This window comes from Aulostomus chinensis, chromosome 5, assembly GCF_037954235.1.
Source record: "Aulostomus chinensis isolate RoL2024-O1b breed Wild chromosome 5, RoL_Achi_v1.0, whole genome shotgun sequence".
Taxonomy (NCBI): domain Eukaryota; kingdom Metazoa; phylum Chordata; class Actinopteri; order Syngnathiformes; family Aulostomidae; genus Aulostomus; species Aulostomus chinensis.
This window is the reverse complement of record NC_141324.1, coordinates 13,515,295-13,531,768: the sequence shown is the minus strand read 5'-3', so window position 1 is coordinate 13,531,768 and position 16,474 is coordinate 13,515,295. Positions and strand designations below refer to the sequence as shown.

Genomic DNA, 16,474 nt, shown 5'->3' with positions numbered 1-16,474 from the left:
TGTTCCGTCACTACAGAGCCAGATGTATTTACGGTTACCCATAAAGAAAATAATGATCTCTCCCACACCAGACCACCACGGAAAATGGCGACTGTGAAGTAGATGGAAGACGAAAGTAAGAAATAATTCAATGCAGCGTATTAATTGTGCCCTGTCTCCATCCACACCATTCGGAGGTAACATTTACTTGCTTTTCAGCATGTTATTGACAACGTTGTAGAGAGTAGCGAGGACTGGTTGTCATTAGCTCTGGTTTAGCCTGAGGAATGGGTTTTTGGTATGGAACAGCCTTAATGGAATGGTCTGCAGCTCCTGCAAGCAGCATCCAACAACACAGCGTGACATAAACGCCAGGAAAATGCAGTAATACCTTTCAGAAACACCGAACAATTAATATATTTTGCTGTGTATGTTGGCACCTTTACAACATGAGCCAACTCCATTGTAGGTTAGCATATATCCGAACTACTGTGCCGAAAGTTTTAGCTCTATACAAGATCCTCGGTCGCTTATCAAAAGCCATTTTTTGAGGTCCATCCATTTGTAGTTTTGTTGCAGCTGGTTAGGTGGTACAAAAGCCTTTCTTTGCCAATGGAGCATTCACTTGGCGTGACACATTTATTGCCCTTCAAATCCTAGACCTCGATTTCCTGCGACTTTTTTGCTTTATGAATGGTTAACATTTACCATTACCGGGCAATGTGATACATATTTTATAGTTAGTTATGTTTATAATGTCGTCTGAGGTTGAAAGCTAAATCTAAAGGCATAGTGGCCAACTAAAATGTTTACTTTTCAACCTACAACCAAGAACTATTCATTGCTTACTGTAGCTGGTAAAGCACTGGTAATACTAAAACTGAGACCAGTAAAAGCTAGAATATTCTCATTACACAGTTATGCTAACAATTTGTGGCATAACTTGAGAAATACTGCAAGTCAAAAAGTTGGACCATCCTTAACATTTAAATTATGGCTGACTTTCCTGCATTTAGGGCCTTAACCAGCCTTCGATTCATAAACCATGCCATTCAAAACTTGATTTACTCTACATAAATGATTAGCAGTTGTAGCTATGGTCACCAAAAGCAATGTCAAGCAGCGGTCACAATAAAAGTGAAGGTGGCGCAAATGATTTAAGTAGTACAGAGAGAGGGGGAGAATTATGTTTTCGCTTCTCAGTAGGCCTGTCACGATAAAGGATTAATTGAACTATCATATGATAAATGCAAATGACCTCCGGCCTCGATAATTTCTGTGATTAATAGTAAATATTTGTGTGCTTTATTGCCTGAGAAAAAAAGTCTATGCTGAGACAAAGCTTTCTGGTTGCGCTGTACCTCTCTTTTCCTGTATCTCTTATTCACTGAAGAAGGGTAGAGGCACTGCTCCCTTTTGTTTATTTTGATATTGGCTAGCATCGTACTTTAACAATATCCCAGAAGCTTACCGTAAGCTGATTTCAATCCACTGAAAATGGTTCATTCCTTGAAGCCAATAGCCTCCATCCCAACTGGACATGGAGGGTCAACATGTACTCAGTGGAACTACCTCACTAGCAGCGTCTTCTTCCCTCATGAATAAACTTAGAGAATACTACCCAACCAGTTGAGGGCTGAAGACATCACTCAGAAACTGATGGAGTTTAATGTTATTTTTCTGGCAAGCTGCAGATATCGTAACAATCCGTTGCTCTGCTTATCCCGCAAACTCATTTATAGGATGCTAACATTAATTTGTTTTTGCCCAAACCGTACCCACTGTCATTTCAAATCCACAGCAAATAATGAGTGAAAAAACAAACAAAAGGAAAACTTTGCAAGCACAATGAAGATGACAGACATTTCCATTGGAAATGAGCAGACATCCAAGTCTATTATCAGACTTCTAAGGTAAAAGTTGGCGAAAAAGAAATATTACATATCTAATTGCACTTGCATTATGGTGATATAATATTATCATTATTACAATGGTCAAATTTAGTATTACAATCATAATTTTTAAAAATGTTATTGTCAATTGAGATAATTTCTAGGATGGTATATTGATTAATAAGAAAGCTATCGCGACAGGCCTATCTCTCAGCATATGCATACAAGTACAAAAACAGTGAGCCTTGTGTCAAAAATATGCTTTAAGCTGTGTCGGAACGGTCAATCAGCATGAGAATTTTCCCGACGTACTGCTTAGGATGACAATGCCCAAGCTGTTTGTTGCTTATTATACACAGCCCAGTGTTTGTGCACCATACCAGATATGTTTACCACAACATCCAAGCTAAAAATAGTATTGGGGATGATTTTTCAACATTTTGCTGCTGAGAAAGAGCCTCTTTGCAATCTTTACATCGGGGAGTCAATTTTAGGTTTGTCGCTGGCTGGAATGTCTTTGCAGTGACCTGAGATGTCATCGAGAGGGGGGCAGCTCAGGTAACTAGCCTATCCTGACACTCAAAGCATTTGTGACCAGACAGACACTCATTCAGTGTTTGGTTGTGAAATTGGAAGCACCATCTAGATAAAATGATCAGATTAAATGTATAAACCTCAAAATTTTCATCTAAAAAAATGCCTTGTTCCTTGTGCTGCTTAAACCTTTCGCAGACTGTGAGATTTTAGTAGTCTTACAAGTTTAGTGCCAACCACACTGTGTGTCATGCAGCTAAAAACTGGGGTAAGACATCAGTGCAGACTGTATAACGATATTACCTCCTGAATCGCTGGTTGCAACGCAAGTCGATTAGATGTCATCAGTGGCAGTTCCATGCTGCATTGGTTTGTTTGTAGACTTACTTAGGTCATAGCAGCAGTCACAGAGTGGGATGGTTTCTTAGATTTGTGGCACTCTCATAATTTTGTCCAGGTTATCTTCAGTGGGAAGACATCATTCATGGCAGTCTTTGAATCTGTCTCCCAGTGCCTGGAAGGACCACTATTTTGGAGCCACAACCAAAAATATTGCCATATTAAGTCATCTGACATCTGAGATGGCCCAAAATCTTGGTCTCTAATCTTAAATTTGGCCTTCTGTGTCAGTAAGTGTGTGATCGTCCTCTTAGTTAACCTACTGTTACTCTTTCAGTGTTTTGTTATGTTTTCTTAGTTGTATTTGTTTGTTGAAAACTTAGGTTTTCTGTTTTAAATTCTTCATCAAAGAAGAATCTGTGGTTCCTCACTTTTGCCTTTTGATTTTTAAATCTGCATTTGGGTCCTGCCTCCAACAGACTTCCAAACAGGACAATTTCAAAAGACCACAGACCCAGCAGACCAATAAGGTGAATTAATCATCCTCTTCGAGAATTTCCAGAGGCAGGTGGAAAAGACTCAAGAATTTCAAGTCTGCCACCTCAGAGCCACTAGCATGCCCCTTTTCTGCCTGGCAGTCAATTTTTAAGTTGACATAGCAGGCAATTCATTGTGTAAGTCCTCAAAATGGGGCCAGGAAGTGGCAGGGCCACCTCCTGCAGGGCTCTTGCAACCCACCTTCCAATCTGCCAGGCCCCCCAGAGACTCCATGTGCTTTTCCAGTGACTCCTTTTTCATTCCCAGTGGCTCCTTTTGCACCCTGAGTGCCTACACATCCACCCTGAGTGCCTCTGTGTGCTTCTCCAGTGTCTCCACATGCTCCTTTATGTGCACTCGCAGAGATTTTTGCTGCTGTTCTGGCAGGGCGGTACTGTCACAGCCACTTTCTGTTCCGGCTGGGCAGACCAAGCTATAGCAGCCAACTCCAGAGACTGTTTTGGCTGAACCCCAGCCTCCTCCAGTAAATGTTTCATTTGGCCGTAGTCTTTACATGTTCTGGCTGGGCCACAGCCACATTCAGAGACTCTTTGGTTGGGTCCAGCCACTTGAAGAAGCTTTTTTTCGGCTGGGCTGTCTATGCTGATGCCACCCGATGTTCCTGCTGCAGAAGGGAAAATGATACTGCAGCCACCTGGTCCTGTTAAAGCTGCAGGTGGAATGCAGATCCTAGTGCCATCTGTACCACCATATCCTGATCCTGTTCTATCTAGGTTGTTGCTGCTACTGCGTCCATATTCCTCCAGATCCTGTACTGTGTGGGCTGCCATCTATAGATCCTGGGCTATCACTGCCTGGTCCTCTTCTGGCTTGGTTGTTGAGACCCCTTGCTGATCCTGGGCCATCAATGCCACTGCTGGCTGAAAAGTTCTGGCTGAAACTCTGCCGTCACTTGGTTCCTGTTCTGGCTTCATATCATCTGTCTCTGTGCCGTGCCTTTCTCCAGTGTTGGGGCTGTCCACCAAAGCAGCTCTTTGACAGTCTCCAGTGATGGGACCATCCTCCAGTGGCTCCATGCCAGTCGCCTGGCTTTCTGTCATCTGGCCTGTCATCCGGGCAGTCAGCCAAAGTCCCCATATGACTTTTAGACCTTGATCGACAGAACTCCTTCTTTACTCTCTTCACCAGCCTTCAACATCTGGTCTATTCTCCTGAGCACCTCTGCCGTCCTTGTCTGCCTCTGGGCTGTCTTCCTGAGCAGCTCTGCCTTTGTCACCTTCCTCGGGGTCCACCCTTCCAAGTGGCTTCATCTTTGTCATCTGTCTTGGGCCTGTCCTTCAGAGCAGCTCCACCTTTGTCACTTGCCTGGGGGCCTTTCTACTGAACAGCTCCTTGTCAGTCTCCTGCCTTGAGGTGACCATACAAGTGGCCCCTTCAAGTTGCCTGGCTTTGTGCTTGGGCCTATTGGCTGAGCAACCAGCCCAAGTTCCTTCCATCCATCCATTTTCTTCCGCTTATCCTGTTTAGGGTCGCGGAGGGGCTGGACCTATCCCAGCAGCTTTTGGGCGAGAGGCGGGGTACACCCTGGACAGGTCGCTAGTCCATCGCAGGGCCAACACATAGAGACAGACAACATTTCACACTCACAGCCACACCTACGGTCAATTTAGAGTATCAGTTAGCCTAGTCCTCATTTGCATGTCTTTGGACTGTGGGAGGAAGCCGGAGTGCCCGAAGAGAACCCATGCAGACACAGGGAGAAAATGCAGACTCCACACAGAAACATTCTGTGCCCGAGCCAGGACTCGAACCCAGAACCTTCTTGCTGTGAGGTGACAGTGCTCACCACTGTGCCGCCAGCCCAAGTTCTGTTTATTTTATTTCTTTGTGCAAGAGTCTGAAGTTCCTCAGTTTGGCCTGCTTTTTCGATTTTCATTTGGGTCCTGCTTCCACCACCCTTCTGACATTGGTTAATTGGCATAAATGATCGAGCATCCAAACTTCCATCAGTTCAGTGATGCAAAAATTCACTTTGTGGTCAATGCAGGCTTGAGAACAGTGGAGCATACTGAGCAAGTAGCAGAGGCTACATTTACAGTGGGTCAAACATATTTATTTGAATAATTCAAAAGGGTCATCGTCAAGTAGGCCTGCTTGGCTGACATAAACACAATGTCTATATTTTAGTCCAACTTGGATCAGATGATGTTGACAGGTTATTGCTTTGTCACTGATAGTGGAAAAGCCCCCAATGAAAACCCATGCTGACACTGAGAGAATGTGCATCTCCACAGTGAAGACCCTGGACTGCTGGTGCTCAAACCCATGCAACACTTCTTGTCAAAATTCAGAATATAGGTTTGATCTGGGATTTCATCTAAAATCAATCCTGAATGACCCAACCCGTATGCATGTACGAAATGTGATGAATATACCCATTAAAAACAATCTTTTAACCAATTACTTCCTTTTAGACAGCCTGGTGAAGATGAAGTATTGTGCTGTGATAATGTTTCAACTTTTTTTTTTTAAATGTACATTGACAGAATGGGGCTGAGAGTGTTTTGCTGTTAAGCAGTAGCACTAAATAATCACCATTTGTAAAAAGCCAGAATCCGGGGATGGCATCACATTACAATAGACTGTTTTTACATCATGGAAAGCCAGCATGCTGTTCAAAATGACACTCTGGGGTGGCATGAGGCCAGCTTTGTGTGTCTCCTAGTCAACATACAAATCAGTATAATTTTGAGGTAATTTGCTGATGCCACTGAGGAATCTGGTTATAGATAATTAATCTATCAGGACCTCAAAACCTACCACGAAGTCAAAGACAACCCAGTTTTTGCGTTTTGTACAGAGAGACATCATGAGCCTTGGTTAAACCATTTTATTAAACACGATACAGTATTAAAGGTAGATTATGTAGGAAAATGTGTGTGATTGAGGGAGATCTAAGCAAGTTTTACTTTTCTTTTTAGGTCATGGCAGCTGAAATGTCATGTCTGGCAGGTGTTGAAGAAGATGACAAAGATGCAGATTCTGAGATCAGTGCCCTTAAACTCCTGCAAGAGCCAGTGATAATGGCACAGGAATCCACCTCTTGCAGCGACGCTTTCGGCAAGCCAACCCTGAAAAACAGTAGTGTCCTAGATGTTCTGTCAAACACTGATATGTTGTCTCCAGTTGGCTTGGGAAATGGACCTTTGCATCAGGCTACACAGGCCCATGAACTCAATAGTATCTCCACAGACAAAGAGGAGGAAAAGAGCATCACCCCACTAAAAACAGTGCAAGAAATTGACCCTGCAGGAATATGGGGTTTTGATGCAGAGTCACCAGAGAACTCGCCAGATAATTTCAGTAGTGCTAGTGACCTCCATTGGGACCCTCATAAAGAGTTCATGCAGTTTCTGTGGGAGAATCATAGTGATTCCCCCGGTGAGGAGCCTAAAGAGGAAGTCCTTGCTCCAAACAACCAAAGGAGAAGGAAACGGAAAATGGATATGGTGGTCATGGTGGATCCTTCAGAAGACCTTTACCCTGATGTGAGTAGCAAGTCCTCTGATGAGTCTGATGCAGAAGGCCAGATGGACTCCATTCCTTCTAGAAAAGTCAGTAAGTCAAGTAAGTTCTCAAAGTCACAATCATCAACAACAGGGAAAGCTGCCAAGTATCCCAATGGAACTGTGAAGGCCATCAAGCAAATTCTGTACAATGCACCTGCAAGAAATTCACAGGAGAAAAGTCCAGATCATGGACTTTCACCATTGAAGGGGAGGCTTACTATAAATTCTCATTCAGAGGACAAGCCATCATGTTACCCTTGCTCCAAATGTAAGCTTACATTCAAGAAAGAACATCATTTGCATTGTCACATGAAAACTCACGGAGACCCTCCAAATAATTCGCCAAAGCCTTTTATATGCAGAGAATGTGGACAGTCTTTTGGACACAGCAGTTCACTTATTGAGCACATGACCATACACCAAGAAAAGAGATCAAGACTCAACGAAGAAATCAAAGATAGGACAGACAAGAAGAATGAGGACAAAAATGGAACACTCCACTGCCCTCAGTGCTCGTTTAGAACAAATTGCCCAAACACATTTGTTCAACACGCAAAAACGCACGAGAAGGACAAGTTACATTGTCACATCAAAACTCATGGAGACCCTCCAAATAATTCGCCAAAGCCTTTCATATGCAGAGACTGTGGACAGTCTTTTGGACAAAGCAGTTCACTTATTGAGCACATGACTGTACACCAAGAAAAGAGATCAAGACTCACTGAGGAGATCAAAGGCAGGACAGACAAGAAGACAGAGAATAAAAGTGGAAAGCTTTTCTGCCCTCAGTGCCCATTCAGAACAAACTACCCAAACACATTTGTTCAACATGCAAAAACACATGAGAAGGACAAGAAAAAGTTTAAATGTGAAAAATGTAGCTTTAGGGCTCAGAGTGAAAATGATCTAAGGAGACATAACATCATGCACCATACTGTTATTACAGTTAGAAAGCAAATCCAGAAAGAGGATCCTGAAAGTTTCACTTGTAACATTTGTTCTTTTAAAGTTTTTAGCAGATATGTTTTTCACAATCACCTTGTGCTTCGTCATCAACAAACTTTGGAGGAATATGAAGCTGCACAGTGCGAGGAGAAAAATGCACAACAGTGTAAAGAGCTGGACGTTCCTACTCGTAAATCACCTATAGAAGATGCTGAGTTTACATCAAAAATCTCAATAAAGAATCAAATCTCTTCAAAAAGAGCTTTTTCACCCAGCGATTCCAATGACATTTCTGATTTGTTCAAAAATAGCAAAGTTAAACGCGGCTTCAACTCTCATCTAACAGAATCAAAACTTGACAAATCCATCAATGTTCTCCTGTCTCGACAAAGACACGGAAGGAAGACAGGAGAACAGAAAGATGAAAAGAGAAATTGCAGCACATCTGGAAAGGCTGCCCAAAGAGACAAAGATGGCTCTGAGACTGTACCAAGAACGTTGACTGTCAAAGTTGAAGACTCGGCTTCATCCCCAAATGGCCACAAAACGTCCACCATTGCATCTGAAAGAGAGTCCACCAACGGCAGTGTATCTAAATTGAACGTAGATCAGTCCAAGAAGTCCCCATCTAAAAGAAAGATGTCCACCCCATATCGCAACACTTCTGATCATGACTCTTGTTTCATCATATCAAAACCTTTGCCAAGTCCCAAGAGACTAAACCAAGGAGCAGTGGAAGACTGTGATGAAGAAGACCATTTCCAATATAAAGATACGGATGCCAGCACCACCCTTTTTGACAATGGTATCAAGCAAGAAAAACAAAATATAATTTATACCTATAGCAGAAGAATGTCAATGCGGGGTGCTCTGCAGGCATCAAAAAGGCTTTTTGAGAAAATTAAGACCGAAGAGAAGGATACAAGCGACCCTGAAATAAAGGAAGAATGCATAGAAACTGAAGTGTCTCAAGAAACTATTGACTCTAATCCAATGCCACTGGAAGAACCCCTCACAGATGATGCTTCAGAGTTGGAATCAGATCGCAAGAACTGTCCATACTGTCCTGCTGTCTTTGAATCAGGTGTTGGATTGTCCAATCATGTCCGAGGGCATCTCCATAGGGCGGGATTGAGCTACAATGCCCGACATGTAGTGTCTCCTGAGCAGGTGGCGTGTCAAGACAGGAGGCCACGAATTCGACGGAGGATTTCAACGTTCAGGCGACTGAAAAAAGGTATTTATCACACAGCTGTTTTATTAAAAAAATATAAGTAGTTAATTCCAAATTGAGCTAGTTTTTGGAATGAATGCCTTCCTGATGAATTATTCAGTTGAATTGAGTATGCAGTACATTCCAACCGCATATGTATTTTAGAAATATTCATATATATGGCAGATTAGCATTTCCGTATATACATCTTTGTTTACTGAATATGTTAAATTGCCCAAAAACATATTGCGTCTCTTCAGAGAGCACAATGGCAGCCTTCAAGATCCGGTTCTTTTTATCGTGAGAGTGTTAATATGAACTTAACATATGAATGGAGAAAGTGACGATACAGGTCAACAATATGTATATATGTCAATATATTTTTGGGTTCTGGAGCTTTTTTTTATTTTACATGTAAATAGAATATGCGTCTTTCAACATATGGCCTTCGGCTCTTGATGTCCAGATGTGTAACTGTAATAAGTTAATGCCGCCATGTAGACTGTTAACAAGCAATACGACCCTTGTCTAACTTGCTGAAATATATTCAAAGCAAACAGTAGAATAAAGTGAAATAGCACTTAATTTTGGATGGAAAGTCTCCCAGTGCATAACGCTTTTAACAGATGGGGGGGGCAGACAACAAACTTTACTTCCGCCCATGGTCTTGCAGATAATTCTAGTTAGTTGAAATATGTGCTGCTGGATGTAAATGGGGATATTGCTGGAATATTAATTTTCCCATAGCCATGTAAAGAGCTTAGTCAGAATATTTTAATTTTTGGAATAAAGGTGGAATATTCAGTGGATGCAAACATAGCCAATGTTTTCAAAACTATTCAGTTTTGTTGTACTCGTAATTATTGATCATATTGTATCCTATAGTGTTCCTGTTATTGAGGTTGCTTTTTGTCTTAATGTTTTGCAGTGTTACGTTTGGAATCCGACTCAGAGACTGTGAAGAGTATCCACTCCTGTCCATTATGTGGGGACTCATTCGATAACAGGACAGGGCAGTCCAACCACATTCGTGGACACCTCAAAAAGCTTGGCAAAAGTTTGGCATCCAAGAACAAATCCCCATTATTTTTACTGCGAGAGTTGATGCGCGACAAGAAGGAGTTCCAGAGGGCTCTTCAAATTTTGGGAAAGAGACGGAATAATTTCCACTATGGTGCTTCAGCAAAGATGGAAAACGTTTCTGATCGTTTCATGCCATCCCCCATTGGAATCTCAAAAAATAATTCTGTTACAAGCGACTGCACTGATGCCAAACCACTGATGCCCTCGTTTTCGCTAGTCGAGATGGAATCTCAAAAAAGGCAACTACAGACTAAGGTGGATGTTAAAGATTCACTGTCAGGCACAACTGCCTTGATAGGAATTCTGAAGAAGAGGAAGTGTCAGGAAGACTCCAAACTAAAGGCATCGTCTCAGATGTCAAGAAGTGCGCTAACACTTAGTTCAAATGGTGAGCACAGTTCAGGATCCAGAGTTGCATCTTCACTGCCAAACTCAGTATCTGGTAAGTAATTTCCCTTACGTCATTACTAGAGAGGTTGGAAAGGAAGATAACTGTTTAATGGAAGGTTCTATTATCACGTCTAAGAAAAATAACACGGCACCATCTGCCAACTGCCCGGTGCCATAGATTGCTTAAATAGGCCACTTTCAGTGTTATGTCATCTGCGTACATTTAAGCAGGGGAACTGAACAGAAACCCCTCTTATTGCTCTCTTTGTTCTCGTCAATTAATTGAGTGAATCTAGCATATTGCGCACTCATCTTTCATATCATGGCCTCATCTATTTTCCCTTTTTTAAGTAATTTAACAACTAAATCTACACTGTACTATTGTCTTATTTACAAAAGTAAAAATAATCGTTGTAGATGAATTGGAATCTCTTTTCTCTTATCTCTATTATAGAGAAAGGTGAGTTCAACAGGAAGGTGTGTGTCCATTGCAATGCAACTTTCCACAGTGGAGTAAGCCTGTCCAATCACCTTCGAGCATATGCAAAACGAAAGAGGAACGCCTTACAGGAAGGATCGAGTAAGTGCAATCAATACCGTAAAGCACAAGAACAAACTTATCGAATTCATGTCTTAACCAGCTAGCATATCAACACAACACAGATGGACGTGTTGACATCTTGTATTCAGTGCACTGGGAACCCCTGAAGAACCAGTTTGTGCAGTCTCATCTGAAACTGACAGTGGAGGCTGCCATGCAAGGCTTCCAAACTACTTATCAGGAGCAACTACGGGCTTGATGTCTTACTTCAGGACGGTCACTTGGGGTGAAAGTAGCGAGCTTTCGATCGATAGACAGTCACTCTGCCTCCGAACCATGCAGCCATGGCGACACTGGATGGATGACATTCATTTGATAGCAGAAGCAGATGTAATCATGTTACACAAAGTTAAGTTGATGTTCATGTATACAGTTGACTGAGAACATAGATGGTGAATATGTGCGTTTGGAAGTTGCGATCACCATCTGATCAGGCGCATCTGACCTGACTGATCTTGACTAACCTGGAGCCTTTACGACAAAGCAAGATTAGAGGCTTAGCAAGGTTACTTCAGGTTCAACTCTGAATTTCTCAACACGAAGGTAGTTGACATTTTAGCGAAATATTTTACTTCAGCAATATATGCTACAGACCTAACCTGCTCTGGATCAGATGAGAAGCTAAGTTATATTTTTTCTTCTGCTGAGGGATTTGTTTAGATTTGCCAGTTAGTGAAACATATGTGTGTGGCCTTTGTGATTGATCTCAGTCTACTTCTCAGACTTTGGGCCCCATTTTAGCGATCTATGGCACCAGGGGGCTGGAAGATGGCTCTACTTGTCTGCCATACGCTCTGATTGTGTAAAACCTCATTTTGGTATGTTGAAGGCATGTAATCAGAGCGCAAACCATGAAAAAAAAGGCGGTTAGTCACCTAATTATTCATAGGTGTGTTTCGGGCACAACATCAATCAAACTCATCAGAGTGTCTCTTGTTATTCCCCTGAAAGCCCAGGGTGCTCCAGACTTGGAGTTTTGCTATATCAGTCATGCACGCAATGCAACTCTATGGAAGTGAGCATTTCTCTCATGGAGAAACGGACCTCCCTGTGCGTCACATGAAGGCACATGCACATGCCTTATGTTTATATACAGGAGCACCAGGCATCCACCGAAGCCTTTGGAGGTAAAGCAGACCTGGGTGGAGGTGGAAGTCTGATTCTATGAGCAGATGCGTGGCAATGGGATCTGCTCATCTTATTGATGCACTCTTTAAATAGCACTTAACATATAACGCCATTGACTAAAGACCAGCTTCTTCTTGGCCTTGGGGCAAACATTTTATGATGTCCCAAATTCGCAGTGCGTCATGGTTGTGCCAGGCCGTGCTTTATTAACATGCTCAAGCCCCCGCCAGTGAAGGTAGATTGTTGGTTCATTTGCTAGTAAAAGGTCGAGGGTGCTCGGTGTGAAAACATCATATGTGCCGGCTTGAAACTAACAATGATGCTTGCGCTTGACCGAACACCAGCTTGTGCTAGGCTTGAATACAGTCCCGTGTCTCTTGCGTTTCAATCACCACAGAAACATTCATGACCTGAGACCCAGCTGCAGCTTAAAGAACATGACATCAATATTGATATTCTAAATTGAGCTTTGTTGATATTAAAGATGTCATCACCCATGCAACTCAACTCATTGAATGACAATCAAAGGTATTTCTTGTCAGATTTCCTATCCTAATGATCAACAGTGATGTCTGTAAATTTACACCTCCCACAGTTTTTGACAGCTCTTCTTCCTGCTTTGGCTGCAGCAACTGTGTTACTTTTAGCCTGGTTTATGGATTTATATTCCTCATATTTGTTAAGGAATATATTTTGTTCACTTGAGTCTTCACCTCTCCACATTGGTGATTGGTCATCTGTGCTGACTCCAGCCCTTTCATATCAATGCACACACAAACAGCAGAGGAAGTGCTGGCTTGATGTGGAGAGTTGATAACCACTGTCGTGGTACAGTTGATCCCAGAATGCTTTGCCACAACCACATAAAATAAAGTTAGCCTAGATATTTGGCTCATGCTTCGTAGTACTGCCCCTAATCTCTGCTTCTGCTGCTGCTCAAAGAACCATTTGACAAAACAAATCTCAGGCTGATGTCTCAAAACCTGAGCAGATACGACCATGACTATAATGGCTAGACGCCTCGAGGGATTGTGACGTCAACATCACAGTTATAATTAGTGTACCGTCAGTTATTTGTGTCCTCCCCGTGGTGAGGATATAGAGGAGCAAATGAGCTATTGCTAAGAGTTTAATAGGGAGTGCATCAGTGGAAAGATGACCTCCTCATGACAAAAAAGGCGTCCAGGCCTTCCTTTCCTGCGAACACACATCATCACACGTGTATGTTGGGCTGTGTGTCTTAGCCACTGCAGCTGAGACCCTGTCAAACTGTTCACCTCACTGAAACAAAGCCAAACCATGTGACTAGATGCAGTGGTATATTCAAGACTTCCAAAGTGACAGTACCAAAAGATGAGTGTGACTGAGCTAACAATTTGTTGTGTTAGAATTCCCTAATGTTCTACTTATAAGTGTCGTGATCAGCAGCAGTTTTTATTGGCCAACCGGGAAGTTAGCATCATCAAAGGTTAATGGGATTTTAATGTTGGATCTGGATCTGAAAGTAAGATCAAATACATCGCTGTTCAGCGTGGGGGTGGAATGGTTCATAAAATCAACACTTTGGTTCACATAGCAGTTTTAAGGTCGGGGTTTTCAGTTCTGTACATTTTTATTGTTTTTTTTTCTCATTCAAAAATCAAGTTATATTCGCAAACAAGATATGTGAATATAAGATGAGAATAGATCCCTATCAACTCAAAGTTTTAACTTTATAGATCAGATTGTATATTTCCATTAGATATTCATTATTGACAGCAGTAAACCATCTTGTCTCTGAAGCTCTTTTCAGTAAAAATGTATTTAATCTGAGAAAATCCATAGAAGGACAGGAGGCCTTCCAATTTCAGCAGCATCTGAGTGGAATGATTAATGACAATGTCAGCCCATCTGACTTTAGAGGACAGAGTTGATGGACAGAGACATGAAGCTGCTTACTATATCACCTCGGCAAGACCAGTGAACGTCACTGCTGACAGGCCGACACCCACGGGTGGTATTTACATATAGAGATCTTGTCTCATTTAACCAAAATCCCACTGACTTTGAGAAGAGGTTACTGGACGTTCAACAGTGCCAACTGACCTCTGGGTTTAAGTACCGTAAATTCCGGACGATAGAGTGCACCGTTATATAAGCCGCAGATGCTTATTTAAGGGAAAAAATCAACTTTGAACACGTATAAGCCGCACCGGTAAATAAGCCGCGGTGCACGGTGGAAACACCTCGGCCGCCCATTCTCTGCGTGTTGACCCAGTCTTCCAGAGCGTTTTCAAGTCCGGGCCATCTGCTATTATGACCTCTGAAAGCTTTTGTCGTCTTTTTGCATTGGGTCAGTTCGTCATGTTGCCGCCTCCAGCGTCTCACCATCGATTCGTTTATGCCAAACTTACGTGCTGCAGCTCTATTTCCATCTGCCACCGCCAGATTGATTGCCTTTAACTTGAAAGCTGCATCATAAGCATTCCTTCTTCTGCTCTCCTTCTTGAGGGTGAGTACAAATGACTGAAAATATCGTGTGATGCTCTTTTTACACTGCACGGCGGCATGGACTGGACGCTCCAAGTACAGTACTTAGAGAAATGACCATAACATTTGGCTAGGAATTTCCCTAAGTACGGTACTTGGAGCTGCCATCAGGAACAATAGGGAATTACTGCCCGCTGCCGCTGCCCGCCACACCCCAGGGTGAAGGTAAAATCCTCGTATAAGACGCAGCGGAGTATAAGCTGCGGGGCATGAAGCGTCGAAAAAAAGTCGCGGCTTATAGTCCAGAATTTACGGTACTCATTCTTGGTCCATTACATAAGAAAAGTCAGTACGAAAGTTTTAAAAGTCAATTCTTTTTCTTAGCGTTCGACTGTAAAGCGAGGAGGCAGCGCTTAAGACATGGCTCAAAGAAGAAGACTCTTCCCATCCCACAAACTCCAGAGGAGATGTACAGACTTACATGCAGGTAAAGTTTTGTTTGTTTTAGGTTGACGCCCACTTAGGCACTTCTTTGTTGGATCATCATCATCACTCTTCCCTCCTATCTCTAGGTTCTGTGACCTCGTCTTCCAGGGTCCCTTGTCGGTCCAGGAGGACTGGATTAAACACTTACAGAGACACATTATGAACACTGGTGTCCCCCACACTGGGCTGGGCATGGTAGAGGTCACTTCGCTGCCCATGGACTCCCCGACCCTCCAGACTGACCACAACAGCTCTCTGACAGCTGCTCATGCTGTCTCATGAAGCTAACGGGGACCTTTTTAGATTTTACTAGACTGTATGTGTATGTACATCTGATGTTTTCTTTTTTGTTTGTTTTTTTTTTTAGTCGATGAAATACTGGCCAAAAGTACAATATTGCTCATCGAGAATACTGTACATGTTGTTTGGACAGATGACAAAGTGAATTATTTTGAATATTATTATCCTTCTTGTTTTTACATGGTCCACTCTTGGGATACATTTCCAAATGGACAGAGAGTTTTCTTGTTTTATGCAGTAATGTAGTGTGGAGTCCATTTCTAATGAAGACAACTTTTACCTCAGATTTCTCATGTTTGAGTCAGTTTTTGTCAAAATTTGGGAGCACCTCTAATCAATATTCACATTTGCAAGATCTGTAGAACCATGTTTCCTTTGTGCTGCAACATGTTCCAATCAAGTCCATAGTCACTGTTTTCAGGGCCGAGTTACTGAGACGAGTTCAACAAAGTGAAAAACTCTTGACACAGTTAAAGAATCTCCAGCAGACGATGTGACTGTAAAAACATCTGCAAACATGTTACGCACAGAAATTGTTTTTTATAGTACTTCAGTAACTGCATTGTTTCTAATACAAAATTAAACTTGAAGGTGGATAAAAGAAAACAAACATTGCCCTTCACGTGTCACCTATATTTAATGATTAAATATACTGTTTTGAAATAACTTAATTTTAAATGTACTATATCACCCAGATACAATGCTTAAAACATTTGTGTTGTTCAAATAAAAAAAAAAAAAAAAAGGACTCAAGCTGACTTTTTTTCATTTTTGCACGAAGATTATGAAAATATTTGTGAAATGGAATGACAGACTTTGAGAGGTGGTTGTGAGCTAATGGCTAAATGTGCAAAGTTAAACCATGTACATTATAAACAAAGATATATGAACTAAATGAATCTAGGTGAGGCGAGTATACGGCTGGACCGTGTGCGACAGTGAATTTGTCACCTGTTCTTCGTGTGTAACCAGTTGTTGATGTGACAAATGACAGTGTTGGTAGATTTGAAGGCTTATTTATTCAGTTTTCAACTCTAATCAGTGACAT

At 42.1% G+C, this 16,474-nt stretch overlaps 1 protein-coding gene across 2 annotated transcripts; it reads left to right on the top strand.

Annotated features, from left to right (window-relative positions):
• The first annotated feature begins 68 nt into the window (after positions 1–68).
• Positions 69–16,138, top strand: znf644a (zinc finger protein 644a). Of its 2 annotated transcripts, none has more exons than XM_086203282.1 (6): positions 69–115; positions 6,224–8,993; positions 9,898–10,494; positions 10,897–11,022; positions 15,025–15,127; positions 15,213–16,138. In XM_086203282.1, the coding sequence occupies exons 2-6, from the start codon at positions 6,227–6,229 to the stop codon at positions 15,406–15,408; spliced, it is 3,789 nt and encodes a 1,262-aa protein (XP_086059408.1). In that variant the 5' UTR covers positions 69–115; positions 6,224–6,226; the 3' UTR covers positions 15,409–16,138. The 2 variants fall into 2 exon arrangements, with proteins under 2 accessions (XP_086059408.1, XP_086059407.1); XM_086203281.1 differs by having other exon boundaries at positions 69–176.
• The last annotated feature ends 336 nt before the right edge of the window (positions 16,139–16,474 follow it).